Source organism: Durio zibethinus, chromosome 14 (assembly GCF_047325235.1).
Source record: "Durio zibethinus cultivar Kanyao isolate XHJ-2024 chromosome 14, ASM4732523v1, whole genome shotgun sequence".
NCBI lineage: Eukaryota > Viridiplantae > Streptophyta > Magnoliopsida > Malvales > Malvaceae > Durio > Durio zibethinus.
In genome coordinates this window covers 8,370,399-8,389,320 of record NC_143175.1, presented here as the reverse complement: position 1 = coordinate 8,389,320, position 18,922 = coordinate 8,370,399, and the positions used below count along the sequence as shown (strand labels likewise).

General features: G+C 32.0%; 2 protein-coding genes across 2 annotated transcripts; one reads left to right on the top strand and one right to left on the bottom strand.

The window, feature by feature from the left end:
* Positions 1-1,133: 1,133 nt before the first annotated feature.
* Positions 1,134-13,932, top strand: LOC111293822 (protein kinase family protein / protein phosphatase 2C (PP2C) family protein). The gene is made up of 11 exons (XM_022886793.2): positions 1,134-1,436; positions 1,517-1,801; positions 4,257-4,324; positions 4,463-4,686; positions 6,991-7,042; positions 8,406-8,955; positions 9,636-9,705; positions 9,784-10,003; positions 10,095-10,199; positions 12,687-12,782; positions 13,563-13,932. Exons 1-11 carry the CDS (start codon positions 1,322-1,324, stop codon positions 13,755-13,757), a joined length of 1,980 nt encoding a protein of 659 aa, XP_022742528.2. The 5' UTR covers positions 1,134-1,321; the 3' UTR covers positions 13,758-13,932.
* On the bottom strand, positions 13,855-16,424 carry LOC111293823 (G2/mitotic-specific cyclin S13-7-like). The gene is made up of 7 exons (XM_022886795.2): positions 16,309-16,424; positions 15,756-15,979; positions 15,310-15,588; positions 15,070-15,195; positions 14,712-14,960; positions 14,478-14,636; positions 13,855-14,387 (listed from the first exon to the last, which is right to left on the bottom strand). Exons 1-7 carry the CDS (start codon positions 16,343-16,345, stop codon positions 14,070-14,072), a joined length of 1,392 nt encoding a protein of 463 aa, XP_022742530.2. The 5' UTR covers positions 16,346-16,424; the 3' UTR covers positions 13,855-14,069.
* Positions 16,425-18,922: the final 2,498 nt, after the last annotated feature.

Here is an 18,922-nt window from a genome sequence, read left to right as displayed (position 1 = left end):
TCTAATTTGAGTAAAATTATATTCAAATACTTTGATAAATAATTTTACTCATAAATATATTTTTTAAAAATTATTTTTTCTAAAAAAAATATAAAAAATTTTCTGATTTTCTGTTGATTAATTAATTTTTTATTAAACAAACATTTAAAAATATAAAAATTATTTTTTAAGAGACAAATAGAGCTTTCAATTCAAAAACATTTTCAGTTTCACCGTCCAAAATTTTGTCGTTCACTTACAGCAATCAAAAAACACAAGCAATGTTTTTGCTAATTTTTTTTTATATTTTGTTCCGAATTTTTCTACAACTCTTGACATTGGAAAGAGGGAAAGAGAGAGAAAAGTGGGGTGCTTGGTTTGTGCAAGTAGACTAAGGCTTTATTTATTTAACGAAAAATTATTTTTAAAAAATAATTATTGTATTTTTAAATGTTTGTTTGAAAAAATTTTAATTGATAAACAGAAATTAAATTTTTATCAATAAAAAATGAGATCATTTTTTAAAAAATTATCTTACAGATTTAAAAAAATATATTTTAAAAAATTATTTATGAGTAAATTATTTATCAATATTATTGAGTATAGTTTTACTTATAAATAATATTACATAAATAAATAATATATTTAATAAATAATATTATAATATATTAATAAATAATAAAATTATATTAATAAATAATGTAATAAATATTATTAATTTAATTAATTAATATTATAATAGTATATTAATAAATAATATACTATTAATATAATATATTAATAAATATTATTAATAAAAAAATTATAATATATTAATAAATAATATAAAGAATAATAAATAGTTTTATTTTAAGTATTTTTTATATTAATATAATATTTTAATATTTTATATTATTATTCAAATATAATTATTTTTTATATTAATATTTTTAATATATTTTAATAATAAATAATTTTGAATATTTTAATAATTATATTAATATTATTAAAAAAATTTTAAAAAAGAACCAAATAACAAAAAATATTTTTTATTAATTTATCCAAATAACAAAAAATATAAATATTTTCTAAAAATTATTTTTTGAAAATAATTTTCCGCCGAACTATAACTTACAATTTGATTTTGAGGGATGTTAGTTTGTGGCTGCTATTGCATTGCATGCCAGTGTGGGTGTACGTCTGGCTGTTGCTTGTTCTTCCCCAAGATTTAGGAAATTCCCAAAGAGCCTGCTGTTGCTGGGAAATTTCCCAGACACCTTCCCATTTCCAATTCCAATACCCAAGTTACTTTCAAAGTATAGTAGTATTGTTGCGTATGCCACAGCAAAGTTAGTCGGGGAAAATGGGGTTAGACATCGTGGAGCCAAACACTTGCGTCAGAGGTTGCTGCTCAAGCAACTCCATCCCTCTTCACCTCCCTCCTCCTTCCTTCACTCTTCTTTCCCCAGTTGCCAAGGGTAACTACCAAATTCTTTGCTTTCTCTTCTTTAGCTATTCTTTTCACTTGCTCATGTTTTGTTATCTTTTTTGGGTGAAGGGGCTGAGAGCGTTGTTTACGAGGCAATTTTGGACGGAAAGAAAGTTGCTGCCAAGAAACCAATCCTGTCTACCTCCGAGGAGTTGGATAAATTTCACAAGGAATTGCAGCTCCTATGCAAGCTTCATCATCCTGGAATAGCAACCCTCCTCGCTGCCCATGCCAAGCCCCCCAATTATATCTTCTTCTTTGAATTCTATGAACAAAGCAATCTGGCTCATAAATTACACGTTCAAGAATGGATTCCCGATCTTGATCAGGCTCTTTTAATCACGCTCCAGTTAGGTATATCTGCATTCTCCAGAATTTCCCTTTTTTTTCTCCTGTTTATCAGTGTTTTAGGATGACATTAAAGTGTTCATTGTTTTCTCTATTTTTTTTTTTAATTTGATAATAACATTTGCTGCTTCTACTGTTGAATTTTGAATTCAATTTTCAATTCAACTAAGCGCTAATCATAGAGTATATTGAAATAGCTTGGTCAACAGAGAATACCTTTAGGTGCTAGTATTTTTATGAAAGCAATGGGGGTTTATAGTGTGTTATGGTATAGGATTAAAATGGGGGTAAATGAGAGTTTATGTTCTTGGCTGCTTGATATTAGCGGTGACTTCGATTTTGATTTTCATGGTTGATTTGTTTGGTGTGTTCAGGGGTTTGTTAAAAGTATTTTCCAATGTTTATTGGGAGAAATTGAGGTTGGCTTTTGACGTAAAACAATGCTAGAAATATAAATGCTTGGTTTAAGAAAACATAAATTAAATTTTCTTGATGGTTACAGTTTCTTCAAACAATCCCATATAGAAGACACTTTGGCATGTATGTGGGTTCTAGCCTTCAAGGACTGATGTTGTGGCATAGTGTACTAGAGCTTGTATTGACCAGAAATAGGCAAAACTAAACTATGCAAGCTAAGGTGCTTCACTAGGCAAGTTTGGCTAGCCACCTCCTGAATCTTGCAATACTTGTTCAAGTGTGTCATCCCCATTAAAGGCTGATGATCTTAATCGAGAGCAACTTGTTATTTTAACTAGAAAGTTCTTTGGTATGTATGTGGACTCAAGAATCCTGATTGCTTACTTCTTGCTAGCCCTTTTTGGGGAGAACCAATGGTTAGGTGTACCTGTTCATATTTGAAAGAGCCTGCATGCACCCAAATTGGCAGACACATTCTAGCTATTTCATTCCTGCAAAGATCAAATTCTAGTAATTCAAATCTTACAAGAACTGAGTTGGGTAAAAATAAGAACTCAAACTATAGAGGATTTAAAAGGATAATCATATGGGCTAAAATAGCTGCAGTTTCAGTAAATTTTGAAACTATTAGAAGATATTTGTCTCATAAAAGGATAAAGAAAGTTCAGGAAAAAAAGTTCTGCTACCTTGCAGAAATGAAAATAGAATCAGGACTCTATTATTACTAATGTACTGTAAGGGGCTCAAACATGAGCAATGACCATTTCAAACACAAACAAAGACCATTAATCTATGTTTTCTTGAGAATTTGATCTTGCTTCATCATATTCTATTGTTGGTTGCATCATCCATTGTGAATTAGATGGTCACTTAGGAATGAAATGTGTTATAATTCATTTTCATTGTGAATGCATTACTTATCTATGGGTGCTTAGTAAAGAACTCAGGGGATACATGTCTTTAAATGGCCTTGACTAAGGATAATTGTACTGAATAAGATATGGAATATTTAAAGTAATTTTTAAGGAAATTAACCAAGGCAACCTTGTCTAGCATATGTTGCACACTTCATCATTTTGGTAAGCACAAATTTGAGATTCATTACATTCCAAATGCATTTGGTAATAGAACAAACAGGAAGACATGAATTGTGATTAGACACAAACTAATTATGTAGGTTAAAAATGTACCTCTCTTTGATAAAAGATGCTATATGGTGGTCATAGTGCTGTTACTGCATCACAGAAAGCCTCTCATATTATAAGCTCTATTGGATCATATAAACTCTAGCGACATGCTCCATTGAAACTCTGTACCTTTACTTTTTTTTTTTGAATTTTCTTTTCTTTTTTAGTCAAATTCTTCATCTTTGTTATGACCTGTATCCTGAAACAACTCGCAAAAGTATATATGGCTAATATCTGAGATATAGACTGAATTTTTCTTATATTTTATATTTGTTCCAAAATAAAGCAGACACCATAATACTTCTTTATATTGGTTTTAACTAAATCTATTATTTCAATTGCAATATCAAGGCTTTGTTGCTCTTTCTCTTTTTTGTTTAATTTCTAAAATATCTTTGTTACTTGGGAGCTATTTGCCTTTTGTATTTGACTTTTATTGGTTCAGATTGGCTTTAGAAATCACAAAGAATAATGCACAAGTGAAAAAGGGGAAAACATAGAAATCCTGATGGCCAGAAAGGCAATTGCTGTTGAATGATGAATATGACAGTGTGATGAATGCATGCTTTAAGTTTGTTAATTTATCTTAGTAACTGGTTAGTGAATATCAGATCTGACAAGCCTTTTTTATGAACTTTCACATTTTGCGTTATCCTCATTTTTACATGGAAATATTTGTTATTTTAGACATAATACTCTCTTGACTAGCTTAAACTAGAAGTTCTTCCTCTTGCGTATTTGTCTTTTTTCCTTTTTTTTTTTTTTTGGTTTCTGTTTAGGTTCCCCCAAAATTTACTAAAATTTTCTTTTTTAATGATGTTACATGGTTTGCTCTTTCTGCTGTTTTCTTCTTCCAGCGAAGGCTTTGCAATACCTGCATGACCAAGGGATCATACATAGAGATGTGAAGCCGGCAAATATTCTTGTAATTTCTTTTATAAGCTTTTGATCTCTTTAGTTATCTATATCATCTGGTTGGTGTTAGATACTGTTAGCAAAATGATTTTAATTGAGTAACTTTTGATCTCAAAGTTATATAACTACACTAATGTATATGATGTAGCTTGACAGAAGCTTTTCTGCACACCTAGCCGACTTTGGTTTAGCAGAGTATAAGAAAGATCTTAGACGAGTTTCTACTGAGAATTGGAGATCATCTGGCAAGCCAACAGGTGGTTTTCACAAAAAAAATATGGTTGGCACTCTTATTTACATGGCACCTGAGATATTGACCAAGGAGGTTCATACTGAGAAATCAGATGTCTACAGCTTTGGAGTATCTATCAAGTAAGAATAAGGATTCTTGATGCAGCTTTTAACAAAGGATTGTCTATATTTTTTAGTAAGGATTCTAGCTATACTAACCTATAAAGCTTTTCTATTATTTTAAACCAGGACAATTTAGATTGTACGCTTACCTAATTTCAGCCCATGCTCATAGATTGCTAGTTATTATCAACTGTTAATCTAAAATACTAAGATCATCCTTTTATAGTGCAATGGAAGATTCTAGAAATATTTTAAACTGGGTTAAAAACATTTTGGTCTTTAGCCTTGTAACAAAGTTTTATTTCAGTATCTAACCTTTTAATTGTTGTATTGAAGTGCCAAACCTCTTTAAATTGTTAAGGTTTAATCCTTCCATCAGCAAATTATGTAAAAATGGACAATGCATACATGGCCAACAATTTTGACACTGAAATGCTTCTGTATATTTCCATTAGATTTTTAAACAGGACAGTAATGTAACCATTTGAAGAGGTTTAACGGTCAAATTGAACAATAGAGAAGTTAAAGACCAAAATGAAAATTTTTAAAAGGATTAATTGCCAAGTGCGCTTTTCGTCTATTGAAATACTTGTGTTAATATCTTGTGGTAATAACTTAGTATTGGAAATAAATTTTGAGTTAAAATTAAATGAAATTATATCTATAATGACTGGTTAAACATGTCACACCTGGTTGATGAGTAAACTGGCCAACTAAAGAAAACTTTCTTATCCTCTATTTTTTTTTCCGAGTTTGAGGTCAACTCGCCATACAACATGATTAATTCTGACCATAATCGTGTTAACATGATTTTTGGAAAACCTCAGCTTGGATTCATCTTTGCGCGTAATGTCCAACATTGTGACCCACTACCCCTAAGAAATTCTTACCACTTTATGTGCAGATAGCTATGTAGGAAGTTGGCATCTTTTCATAGTGATGAAAAGTCCAAGTGATAAGCTTATCCAGAGGGCTAGATTTAATTATGTACATATGTGACTGATGTTCCTATCCAAATTGTGACAAAATCAACCAGAAATAAAGGATGCTTTTGTTGCTTTGTATGTTTAGCCGAAGCCACTGGTTATTTCATCTCTCTTCTTGTAATAGATATGTATTTATTCAATATGAATGGCCGGTTTTAGATTTTTTGTCATTTGCATGCAACTTGTTTTTTTTTATTTTAATTTTTTTACATGGTCCTTGGCCTTAAAAGAATCTGGTGGGCTTTGTTAGGAGAAAAGAAAAAGCAATGGTATGCCAAATATTATCTTTCTTATCGAATGAGATGACAAACAGTGCTCAAAGCATTTTGATGCTTCAATGAATTTTTGTGAAATAAACCATGAAACAGTTTATGCTTTTGGCTTTAATTGCTATTCACGCATGCTTGTATGGGCTTTGTATCTCCATATTAGACTTCTATTGGAACTTTTGGAAAGTATTTAATAGCTTTGCATAATTGATGATACTATTGAAATGATAATAAGAAGAATTTAGGCCTGAAATAACAACAAATTCTTTAGTATGAAACTAGGGGATTTGTGCTATTGAAGTCTCTTTTACATTTTATTTAAATGCAAAATCATTTTGCTTCCCCTTGCTGGATTTTGTGATGTGGAAATTTGAATCTCACGAAATCTACGTTGACTATGTTATTTGGACTCAGGGGATGAGTGTCAGATATGGATATGTGTTTGATACAATGCAATTCAATTTTTCTAAGATTTTCTAATATACTTGGAGAGTTGGACCTTGATACCCACGACCTGTTAACATGTGTATGATATGGGTACTCATGGAAAATGAAGTCAGAGCAAGATAGTGAAAGCATATCCTAGGCACAGCTCTTACACGTTGAATCCTTTTTTTTTTTTTTTTTTTGGTTGAGCATTTTTCTTTCATCCTCTTTGTTTTATGGAAAGCAATATGTCTATTGGTGTGTATTTGTCCTGTTTTTACTGCCATTGCCTTCAATATGCACTGGACACATAAATATCTCATCTGTAGAGATATCCATGCTTCCCAAAGCCTATAACAATAGCGTATTAGGTGAATCACTGGATCAGGTTTCTCCTGGGTGCTATCATTAGCTCTTTAGTAACAGTTAAGAGATATTATCTTGAGCTAGATTTCTATTCTCTAGCATGGTTAATCTAATTGTAACTATGCATTATGGAGTAATGTTTCCCTGTTCATCATTTAAATTTAGTAGTTGCTTAATTGCAGTGAAACTTTAATTTATGTTCATTATGTTTAATCTAGTTTATTTGCTGCTCTGTAGGGTTATGACCATGAAACTTGATTTCCATTTAATTGCAGTGAATTGCTAACTGGCATTATCCCATACACTGATATTCGTGCTGAAGCTCAGGTCAGTCTTTTTTTTATTGTATTTTTGTCGTTATGTTCTAATTAGTCATATTATTCAGTACGAGACTAGGTTGCATTTGCATGGTGATAATTGATGCATGTGCTTACCGAGTGAAATTTCATTTGTCCAAGACAAAGTGTTTTGGTTGATTCATATGCTTATCAATTAAAATGCTTGATGCATATGCTAAAATACAAACAATGAATCAGCAGTTTGATTTGGTTGGGTTCATGCTACCCTGGCTTGCAATTAACTTGCTCAAATCTGCTCAAACCCACTAAACAACCTGGATTTTGTTGAACCCAAACGTTTTTCCCACCCAATTGCCCAGCATAAGTTATTTGTTAGTATTATACAGAGAAAATTTCAGATTAGGTTACATATGAATATCTTACTTTACTCTGCCTATCACCTTGCCAGATTGATCTGTGTGGTCCATGTAACAAGGAAAATTCTTCATATGTATCATGCTGCTCATTTTAACGCAATAGAGTTTCATTCCTGCTTTCTTTTACTTTGAGACTTTTGGGGAAAGGGGTGAATAAAATTTGTTATATTATGGTTGAAGTTTCTAGTGGTAGAAGAAATATTCTGGTTGGCCAATTCAATAAACCTATCTATTTGTTTAGGATTATTTTTCTCTGTCATTTTGTGCTTTCCAATGACAAATTGCTTCCTTTTATTCCTACAATGGTTACACTTTGTCAGATTGAAAAAACATATAAACCTCTTTTGGTTCTTCTTCTTCTTTTCCATTATTATTTAAAAGATCTTATGCCATTTTTCTTCCTGAAGAAGGTTCTACCAACTCAGAGTTACCTGCTACAAGTAGCAGTCTGAATTAACTATGTAGAAAGAAATAACCTTAGAAGATAGTTTTGAGAAATGTTAAACAAGTTATGTGAGTATTAATTGAGTAGAAGTTGAATAATATACTTTGATTGTCTTTCTTGCCATATTATTATAAGCCAACTGAATTTTAGTGATTTTTGCATATGAATTAACTTAGGATGAATGGTCATTTATGGTATAAATCTAGCCAACTAATTTTCATTAACTGGTTTTGCCTCACCATAATTCTCTTCTAACAAATCATGTTAACAACAAATCTTGCTTTGCATATTATGTTTTAAGTTTCATGCTAATCATTTCATGTCTAGAATTGAAGAGATAAACAAACTGCATGTCCACAAAATTTAGATTTATGTTTTCTGCTTGAATTTTTAAACATGGAGCATTGTCATTGGATCACGGCCAAGCAAAGCTTCATGTCTCTTTAACATTTCACACCATGGGTGGCTGTTGACCACTCTATGCTGTTAAAAACTTTAGTGATTGTTTGTAATTTATTTACTACTGACAGGCCCATACCGTTCTGGAGATGAACTATACCGAACAGCAACTTACTGCAGCTGTGGTCTCTGGTGGACTGCGACCGGTTCTTGCTGGTATTGAATCTGGAGTGCCAGCAAGTATGCTGTCACTAATTCAAAAGTGTTGGGATGCGAATCCTCAAAATAGGCCTTCATTTAACGATATAGTGTTAGAACTAGATGGTATTTTGCATCAAAGAAAGAAAATGGAGAAAGAGGATTTATCTCTTCATCAATCTTCCATTGCTCATGGTCATCGAGTTATGGATAGGATTAACAACCTTCATAGCTATCAGGAAAATATTAACTGGTCTACTCAGGGAGAATATTTGTCCAAAAAAGCTTCTGTTGGAGTACATTCTGGTTTCAGAATATGGCTTGATTCTTTTGATGACTCTTTGACATACCAACCAGTGCTTTCTTGGGGATCCTTTGCTACATGTGGGAGACGGGAGAGTATGGAGGACACACACTTTCTTATGCCTTACATATGTGATGAGAAGGATGTTCATGTTTTTGGTGTCTTTGATGGCCATAGAGGTATGCAAAACAGTGATACTCGAGAAGATGCAATAGGGATCAGATATGAGGAGAAATACTTCTAACGGCCACCAGAAACTTTAGGCAATTAATATGGTGACTCTAAAGCCATTTTAAATAAAATCATACAAAAAGAGGCCAGATTAAGTTTTGGGTAATTTTAAATAAAATCACTTCAGAAAAGGCAATCTTCTCTAAGAAATTAATTCAAATACTTCTCCCCCCTCCTTTTTTTTTTTTTTTTTTTTCATTTTTGGAATAGCTTAAACTGGAAGCCGTCTCCACTTCAAAGTTACTAAATTTGTCTGCATTGTGTGTCTGTATAATTGGAATGTCTTAACCTATTTTGTTGCTAATTGCATCAGTTACCTTATTGTTAACAATTAATAATCCAAGAACCATTTTTAGCATCAAGTGAGAAGTAGTGGATTGTCATGGAGTCAGAACTTTGAAAAAATAAAATTGTTGATGTTTGTAGATCTCTTAGAGTAAACTGTCTCCTAATCTTACTAGGAGATATCTGCAAATTCTAGAGGAGAGACAAGTTCCTGTTTGGATCTTTAAGAAACATCATGGGCTAGAATTATTCTTGTAAAATGTCTGTTTCTGGATGCAGTTGAGTGTAATTTTCTTGTTCCTTTGTAATGTATATTAGTGTCTGGATTCTGGAACAATTGCAGGTGCAGCAGCAGCTGAGTTTTCAGTTCAAGCATTGCCAGAATTTCTTAAAATCATAGGTTCTACATGCAGGTGTGTTTCACTTTGGCTGTCATGCCTTCTTCAATCCATCAATATTCTTAGATTAAGTAAGTGTATATATGAATGCAGTCCTGCTGATGCACTGTTGGAAGCATTTGTTAGGACAGATGTTGCATTCAGAGATGAACTTGATTCTCATCGAAAATCCAAGAGGGTTATTCAAAAGGACTGGCATCCTGGTTGCACTGCAGCTGCTGCTTTAATAGTTAGAAACAAGCTTTTTGTTGCTAATGCAGGTGATTGCAGGACAATTTTATGTCGGAACGGGTGCCCCATAGCTCTAAGTAGGGTAAGCTTAGCTAATTTTATTTGAATTCTATCAGTTCTTATAGCATTATTGCATGTTACTATTCTAAAACTACTTGACTTTGACATGTTAGGATCATGTCGCAAGCTGCCCTGAGGAGAGAAAGCGTGTTGTGAGTGCAGGGGGGCAAGTAAAATGGCAAGTTGATACTTGGAGGGTTGGTCCTGCTGCACTTCAGGTTTGTCCCTCTGTAAAATTTTGCAATGTTGACTTAGAAGTTAATTCTTTGAAGAAAACTCTTTACCATTAGTTTCATTGTTAAACATCTTTAATGGTTCTGCGAATCCATTTGCTTGATACAACAAAGACCAAAAAGTCTTCTAACATGGTAATAAGAGACTGGATAATTCAAAACCAAACCTTGTAGTTAGACTTGTTTTTTAGATGTTTCCTTTCATTCCACCTAGAGCTTTGGCATTCCATTTATTTATTTGTTTATGGTTGGGTTATAAATTCATGTTTCCTATCAGAATTGAAAACCTCACTTTTTACTTACTTTCCTGGGAGGTAACTCCGTTATGGCCAATAGGAAACAACATCAATTGCTATCCAACGTGAATTTCTAGCTCAGAGTTCTCAGCTTCCGAACTTGTAATTGGTTGTTTTGCAACTTAATAGCAGATTTTGTGGTTTTTAAATCCTTTTTATAAAAACACACACTACCATTGATATATATTTTTTCTTTTTATAATTTTGAAAGGTTTAAATTTTCTTTTGGAAATTAAAATGATGCAATCAGTCGTTGAATCCAACATGGGTGGTTAAAAACCAGGATTCCTCAACTGCTCAGTTCATTATAGCAATTTTCTAAATAAACACTTCAGACTTGTGTCGTAGTAGTTAACATATAAGCTTGTCCTATCTAATTTTCACATTATGATCTAGTAGATATTAAGGTATCATATTGTTGTTTAATACTTCATAAATTCGTTAAAAAGTTATGGATCTTGTTTTTGATAAATGAAATATTCATGATACTGGATACGGATGTGGCATGAGACGAACACATCTATATATCATTTTTTTGAAAAATTAGGATATGACACATCAGGATGCAATTAAAAAATTATATTTAATATATTTCATTTGAACATGCACTAAATGATTCTCTTAATAAATAAAATTTATATTGCAAGTTGGTCTATAATAAGAGAAATTATTAAGAGAATTTTATATCCTGTAAATGTTTTTTTACATGATTTTTTTTTTTTTAGACTTTTATACAACCGATCCTAAAGTTATGGGATATAAAACTTAATATGTTGTTGTTGTAAATGTTTTTTTAAACGGGTATAGGTTAAAGTTTGAATTAGGCATCAGTTTTGGTCTTTAAAGCAACTTGAAATGGATGGGCTTTGAAGAGATTAAAGCCTTAAGAATCTTTTCGACCCAACCCAATTTATATACCCTAACCAAGTGTCCTTTTTTTCCTAAATAGTTGACCTTTCATCATCTCCTGCTACCCACGGTGGCACTTCATCATTTGCTATCTCTCTAGCTTATTATTTGATTTTAGATGAAATCATGCTGCAAAATGGCAAGTAGGCAGTCTTGTTTCTCCCCTTTCTCTTCTTCTTGTCCTCTCATATCATTTCAAATCTCTTTGGTCAAGTGGTGCCACTGCTGTCAGGTATTCTCTTAATTGAGGAGGAATTTTGATCATTCCTATGTCAGCTTCTATCATCTATGTTTAGAGGAATATTTAGGCCATAAAATGCAAAAGGAAGAATCTCCATTCTGTGTCCCTTTGGTGTTCTGATGTGTATTTGCTGTGTCTTGACAGCGTCTGAATTTAAAAAAAAATTTTTTAGCTATCCCCGCCTGTCGGACATGCATCTTGTCATGTATAACACAGATGACACCAATATGCAAGGGGAACTGACATGCTTGTGCTTCATAAGGGCTGTTGCAAGGAATTAGAGGATAAATCATAACTATGAGTTTGCACCTAATCAATCACCTTTTCGAGGCATTCTTTAGGAGCGCCTTTATATGATGCTTCTATTTACATTGACAATTGCAGATAATTACTACTCTTACCATGAAGCACAGACATGATCATTACCCTTGTGTACCTGTGTCATATCAATGTTCAACATAGACATGCTTTTGACACGGTAGGATACATATTGGACACAGGAGGATAATAATAATAACAAAATCGGACACAGGAAAAAGGTTTTTATTTTTTATTTTTTTGCGTTTTATGTCCTAAATTTTCTTTTAAACATAGATGAGAGAACCAACTGGGAACAGATTCAAATTCTTCAATTATTGTAATACAAACAAAAGAGGTCAATGGTACCACTTGAATAGAGAAATTTGAAAAAATCTGGGGGAAAAAGAAGAAAATAAAGGTTGAGAATTAAAGCTAACTGTTACCATTTCATAGCATGATTATTTTTTTTTCAGTCTGAATAGCATGATTTAATCTCAAATAAAAGAAGAAACTTGAGAGATAGCAAATGATGTGTGGTTGTGGGTGGCAAGTGCTGATGGTTGGTTGTAATTACAAAATAAAAGGGCAGTTGGTTAGGGTATTAAGTTGGGTTGGGTGACTATTGTACATGTGGTAATGTGCTGGGAATGAAACATGAATTAATTTAATGATTTTTCTCTCTTAAAAAATGCCAAATACTTCCTCTATTGATATGTCTTTTCATAGGTAACCCGCTCCATTGGTGATGGTGATTTGAAGCCTGCTGTAACTGCAGAACCTGAGATAACTGAAACTGTACTTTCAGTGGAGGATGAATTCCTGGTAAGACTCGTTATCTTGGTGGAAATTTGTATGTTGTGGATGTGATAACTGGACTTTAAATAGAATTGAGTTTAAGACGGATTATATAAAGATCTTTATAACTGTAATGACTTTATCATCATTATAATGGGAAACATATGAAGATAACAGGAAACACAAGGGGAAAAGCCCTATTAGAATGAACTTCATGGTACAGTTTGAATTTGAATCTGCTTCTTTTAGGACTTTCCTTTTTGATGCAATGCTTATTTAGGACATTTGATACTTGTGTAATGCAATGTCGTAAAACGACATTTGGAAATTTTTTATTTCCTTTGGTGCAAAAAATTTTTTGGCGGTTTACAATAAGTTGAGGCACCTGCTGGCACACAAACAGTGGAAGTCCCTGTGGTTCCTGGACTTGGTGGAAATTTGTATGTTGTGGATGTGATAACTGGACTTCAAATCTTAGAATTGAGTTTAAGACGGATTAGATCAACTGTAATGACTTTATCATTAGCATATGAAGATGGAAACACAAGGGGAAAAGCCCTATTAGAATGATCTTCATGGTACAGTTTGAATTTGAATCTGCTTGTTTTAGGACTTTCTTTTTTGATGCGATGCTTGTTTAGGAGACAATGTAGTAAAACAACATTTGGAAATTTTTTATTCCCTTTGGTGCAAAAATTTTTTTGATGGTTTTACAATAAGTAGGCAAACTGCCGGCACACAAATCAGTGGAAGTCCCTGTGGTTCCTGGACTTGAAAAATTATCTTAAAATAGGGTTTGATTGGCAGGTAATGGCTAGTGATGGACTCTGGGATGTTGTGAGCAACACGGAGGTCATAACCATCATCAGGAATACGGTCAAAGAGCCTGCTATGTGCTCCAAAAGGTTGGCAACAGAAGCTGCAGAACGCGGCAGTAAAGATAACATCACAGTCATTGTTGTCTTCCTTCGTCCAGTATCCACAGCAGAGAGAGTTTACTAGTTTTACCTCTGAAATTAATGGTGGTCACGGACAAAATAAACTTTGGCAAAAAAATCTTCCAAATAAATTATTTTAAATGAAAATAAAAAAAATAAACTTTTTAAATTCTCTGTAAAACCTGAGAATTTTGTATCATTCTCATTCACTTAGAAGACAAGAATTTTTTTCTGGCCAATTTTTGGGACAAATACACAAATTGCCAAGCCATGAAGAAACTGATAAAAGAATAATCCCGAATGCATCAATGGCTTCATTCGGGGAACACAAGCAAGTAAACTGTTCCAAATCCAAATAAAGAACATGATTGATGCATCAATGTTTCAATAGAATTGGGGTAGATGGAAGCAATGCAACAGCTCCTCGTTGAGAATTCGAGTACTTTCTGTATATAACCTGAAGCCTACTCTCTGCAGCCATTGAATGGAAATAAGCCAGCAATTTAGCACAATCCATGAGCTGTGGTTCAGAGTAACCGGTGTGAAACTTGAGTGTGTCAGTCCAAGCAGGAGTCTTGTTTAGAGTGCAACGAGCAACGTACACTGCTGAGGCAGCAACCATTGATGGGCAGAACATTATGGTCTCATAATGCATCATTCCCAACTCAGCTAGAAAATATACCATGTTTTCCATCTATAACGCAAACATCAAACATTCCATGTTATTTATTCCATCTTAAAACAAACAAACAAAAAAATCTGTTAAAGGAAAAATAATCCTCACCTTCTCATCAGGAATCGATGCCTTGATGAAGCGCGCTAGGAATACATAGTGTGTGGGAACTGTCAAAGTCCATTCCAATTTTCCCAGTATAGTTTTCTCCATCACAAGTATCTGTTCATGAGTGTATGCTCTATCTGCAATGCATACTAGATCATTGACCTGTATTTTTACAAATTCACAGTTAGCCAATGATCTATTCGACACAAAAGAAAAAAGTAAAGATTGTACGTATACCTCAGGTGGCCAGATCTCTTCATATTTGGTGGCAATAAGCATGGCACTCATGCCCAGCAGTTGTAATTCCCTCCTAGGAACAATCTTCACACAGAGGAACCGGTCAATCAAATTGATGGTAAGGTAGAGAGCTTCAGGTGAAAGCTCAAACTTTTGATGAACATCGATCAGCCAATCAATAAGAATTGCCCTCATCTTCTCATTAATGTCAGTTTGCAAGTGCATATAGTCATGTGGCCTGCTCTCATTCTGCATTCCAAACGTTTCATAAATGTCATCAGGTCAAAACCATCAACTCATTTAGTAATGTTGATTTATTTACCTACACAATATACACTGATGAATTTGTTGTTATTACCTCAGCTGATTTATAGAACTTGTAGATGTCATCAACATATTCCACCCCAGCTAAGTCGTTATTAGCATCTGCTGCATCAATATCAACAATCTCCTGTTTTGGTTTGTTAGCAATTTCACAGGCAGCCTGCACTACTATCAAATTGTTAGCAATTTACAACCCAGATCAGACTACCAGATTATCCCTGAAAGTTTCATTAATAATTAGTCAAAAGATTCATACAAATAAAAAAAAAATCACCTTGCTTCTGGCAGTAAGTGCTGAAGTAAGAGTCTGTGCTTTCTTCTTGGATGATCTCTCTCCCTCAGTTACTTTCTTATTGTTTTTCACAGGAACCTTATCTTTCTTCTCCTCCACCTCCACCGCTTCTTGATCAGTATCCGGACTGATTTCAATCACTTCTGCAGGCTTGGCTTTAGCAGTTGGCTTCTTTTGAGCGGGCTTCGGTGCAGCAGCCCTTTTAGGCACAGCGCCTCCATCAAGAACAGGAGCTTTATCCACATTAACACAAATATTTTTCTGTATTTTAAAGGAACCCATAAATTGAAATATCATGTCAAAGAAAGAACTTCTTGCTGCAAACTCTTTTACATTGTTATTTAATTTCTAGCGAAGAAAGATTATATAAAAGAAAAAAAAATGGAAGAGTTACAAAGCAATCAATAAAATTATATATTAAAATATACCTTATTGTTCTCAGCGGCGGCGGCAGCTTGTGCATTGGCAAGTAACTGTGCGCAGAAAGACCTCGTGAGAGGACGGTGAATTGGAGGCTGGGGCTTGCCATCAACCACTCCTCTAACGTTTACCAGATTCCCAATATCTCCCAACGCACGGCGGCTCTTCCCATCTCCTGCCGCATTCTTCTTTGTCTGCTTATTAACTGCTGCTTCTACAACGCCGCCCTCGCCTGCAGCAAACAACAACAAATCATTATTCCCCCAAATGATTCACTCCTTCTGAGACGGAGAAGAATGATTGATACAGTTTCAACAGATTCCCACAAAACAAGTGCAAAAAATTGACCCTTTTACAATTAAACAAAGGATCGTTATCTTTTTTGGCCAATGAAACTTTCAAGATAAACCATAAAATCACTTGATAAAGGGAAACAAAACAAATCCAAAAGAGAAAAAAGAAACAAAAAATAATTCAGGATTCCCCAAACAAAAAGAACAGAAGGAGAAACACGAATACAATCTTCAGAGATTGAAAAGAAGCAATCGATGATAATTATACCTTTGGATTGTTGTGGTACAATGGGTCTTGAAGCCATTTTCAATGAGTTTCTCTCTTTCTCTCTTCTTCTCTGTAGATTTCTGTGGGTTTTGGGGAATGAGACAAGGGGAGAGACTGCTTTCCTTTTGAAGCTGAGGAGCCGACGCTTCGCTTGTAAGCCTAACGGTCATATTTTCTTTTTCAAATTCTGACCGTTGGATAGTTTCTAATCCAACGGTGGACAACCCCCTCTACAACTTATAGCCGTTATCCTACCTGGAAGTGTAATGCTCCCTGTTGTGCAGTCTATGGGCTAAAAAAGTTACCGTTTGCATTTGCCTTTTGCCTCTGCCTCATAATAATTTATTGAAGGAAAATTACTCAACACTCACAAGGTAACTCAATTCTTATTATTATAAGGGCGTCCCATATTTGTTACATGTAATAGCTTCAATTTTTTGTGCTACCTTCTCTTTCTTGCAACACTTAGGCCCTTTCTCACTATTACAAAAACAAAAAGAAAATAAAAACCGTATACGTTGGTCTTTTCACGGGTTTTTTTTTTTTTTTTTAAATTCTTTTCCTGGCCTTAAACTAGCCAGACGATAAAATTGAGTTTCTATTTTTTTTTTTTACATAAAACAATCAAAAATTATAAATTTTGAGATTTGAACTATAAAATGTATTGAATATTATTTTTTAAAATAATTATATAAATTAATTAAATTAAAAAATTATTTATTTCACCCAAAAAAATAAATTGATAGAGTGGAGAAAAAAATTTAAAAAATCAAACATCAATTCAAATAGTAATGTTTTGTTTGGATTCAATTTGAATTTTGTTATATTGTAAAGATGTTTATTTGATTCGGTTTTCGGGTTCATAATAAAAAAATCAAAATTATTTGAATTGAATTGAAATATATTTTTTATTAATTTATATATTAATTTTATATATTTTATTAAAAAAATCATTCATAAATTTAAGTAAATAAATTAAATATAAATTTTTTTTAAAATAAAAAATTAATGAACTGAATTAATTTAAACTAACCACATTGATTTGATTTCTATATCCATTCAATTCGGTTTTTGAAAAATCAGAAGATTGCTCATTAATAAATTTTTTTAAAAATCTCAATTGTTATAAATCTATGTACATATTGATTGATTGATTTATTTATTATTATTATTATTGAAAAAGTATACAATCCTTTTCTTTTGGTTCATTTCAAAATTTTATTTAATTTTACAAAAAAATTGTAGTGATTTTAAGCATTATGCCAAAAAGAAAATATGAAATTATAAATGTTTTAAACTTGAATTAGCCGCATGATCAATGTTTAATACATTCATATACATATATGAAATCTATTTTGAAAATTAAAATCGTTTAATGATATGTAAGAATTTAACTAAAAATATTATCAAGATTTAATTAATCAATAGGTGATGAAAATAGAGATGTCAATGGATATGGTATAAGGCAAGCAAAGTATTTTTCATCCTCATTTTTTATTTTTTATATTATATCCATTCATGTATCTATACGTAACAAGTATTTCAAATGCATTCATATTCATATTCCTGTGGATATTTAATGGATGTGAGTAATTTTCATACTCATGGGTTTTTTTTTAAAATAAATTATTTTAATTTTTTTTAATTTTTATCTTGCACATTTAAATAATTTTTTTTATAAATATGTATTTTTTAAATACAAATATATTAGTTTTAATTAATCTGAAATAAAATTTAAATTATTAAATAAAAATTAATTTATTAAATATATAAATATATATAAGGTACAATTATGAGGCGCATGCTATATTATCCATTCCGTACTCATATCTGATAAAAAATTTAAAATCATATCTATCTTCGTTCCCATCCTCAAAATTTAATATCTATCACATCCTCATTTAAATAAAAAATCGAATTTTTCATCAAGTTTAGATAAGATTGATATCTCTAAATGAATATAAAAAATTTATTATAATTTTTAGTTAAAATATTCATTTGAATAAAATATCAAAATTTTTTAAAATTTTTAAACCTTTACAAATATGGTTTGCTTATTGAATTTTTTTGAATATATCAATTTTGATTTTGAATTTTTGTTTTCATTCAACTATCTTTAACATTAAAAAATGATTATATGAATAAAATATTTCACATTATCATATGTCTTTTCCATTTAAATTATATCATGAAATCACATTAATTAAAAAGTCAATCATTTATTATACATCTCATGAATAAATTTATTAAAATAAATATTTATCATTTAATTATCACATGTAATGTATAATAACTAATTGACTTAATCCAATAACATTATTGCATGGCATGATTTAAATTGAGGGAACATAATATGTTGATGGGAATAAATAGTGTGTGATAATAGCGTCTCATGGTGTAAGTTAGCAAATTTTCGATATATGTTTTATGAGACAAATCACTTTTAAAAAAAAAAAAAATTTATTAGTCTCCAAAAATAATTATTGATTTCGAAAAAATGTTTCTTTAATATGTGATTGTATAGTTTGTAGCTTATTATAGTGATTAGGGTTTGATATTCCAAGCAGAATCCCACTTCAAAATTGATTTTTTAAAAATTTTTTGTGAGCAAAAT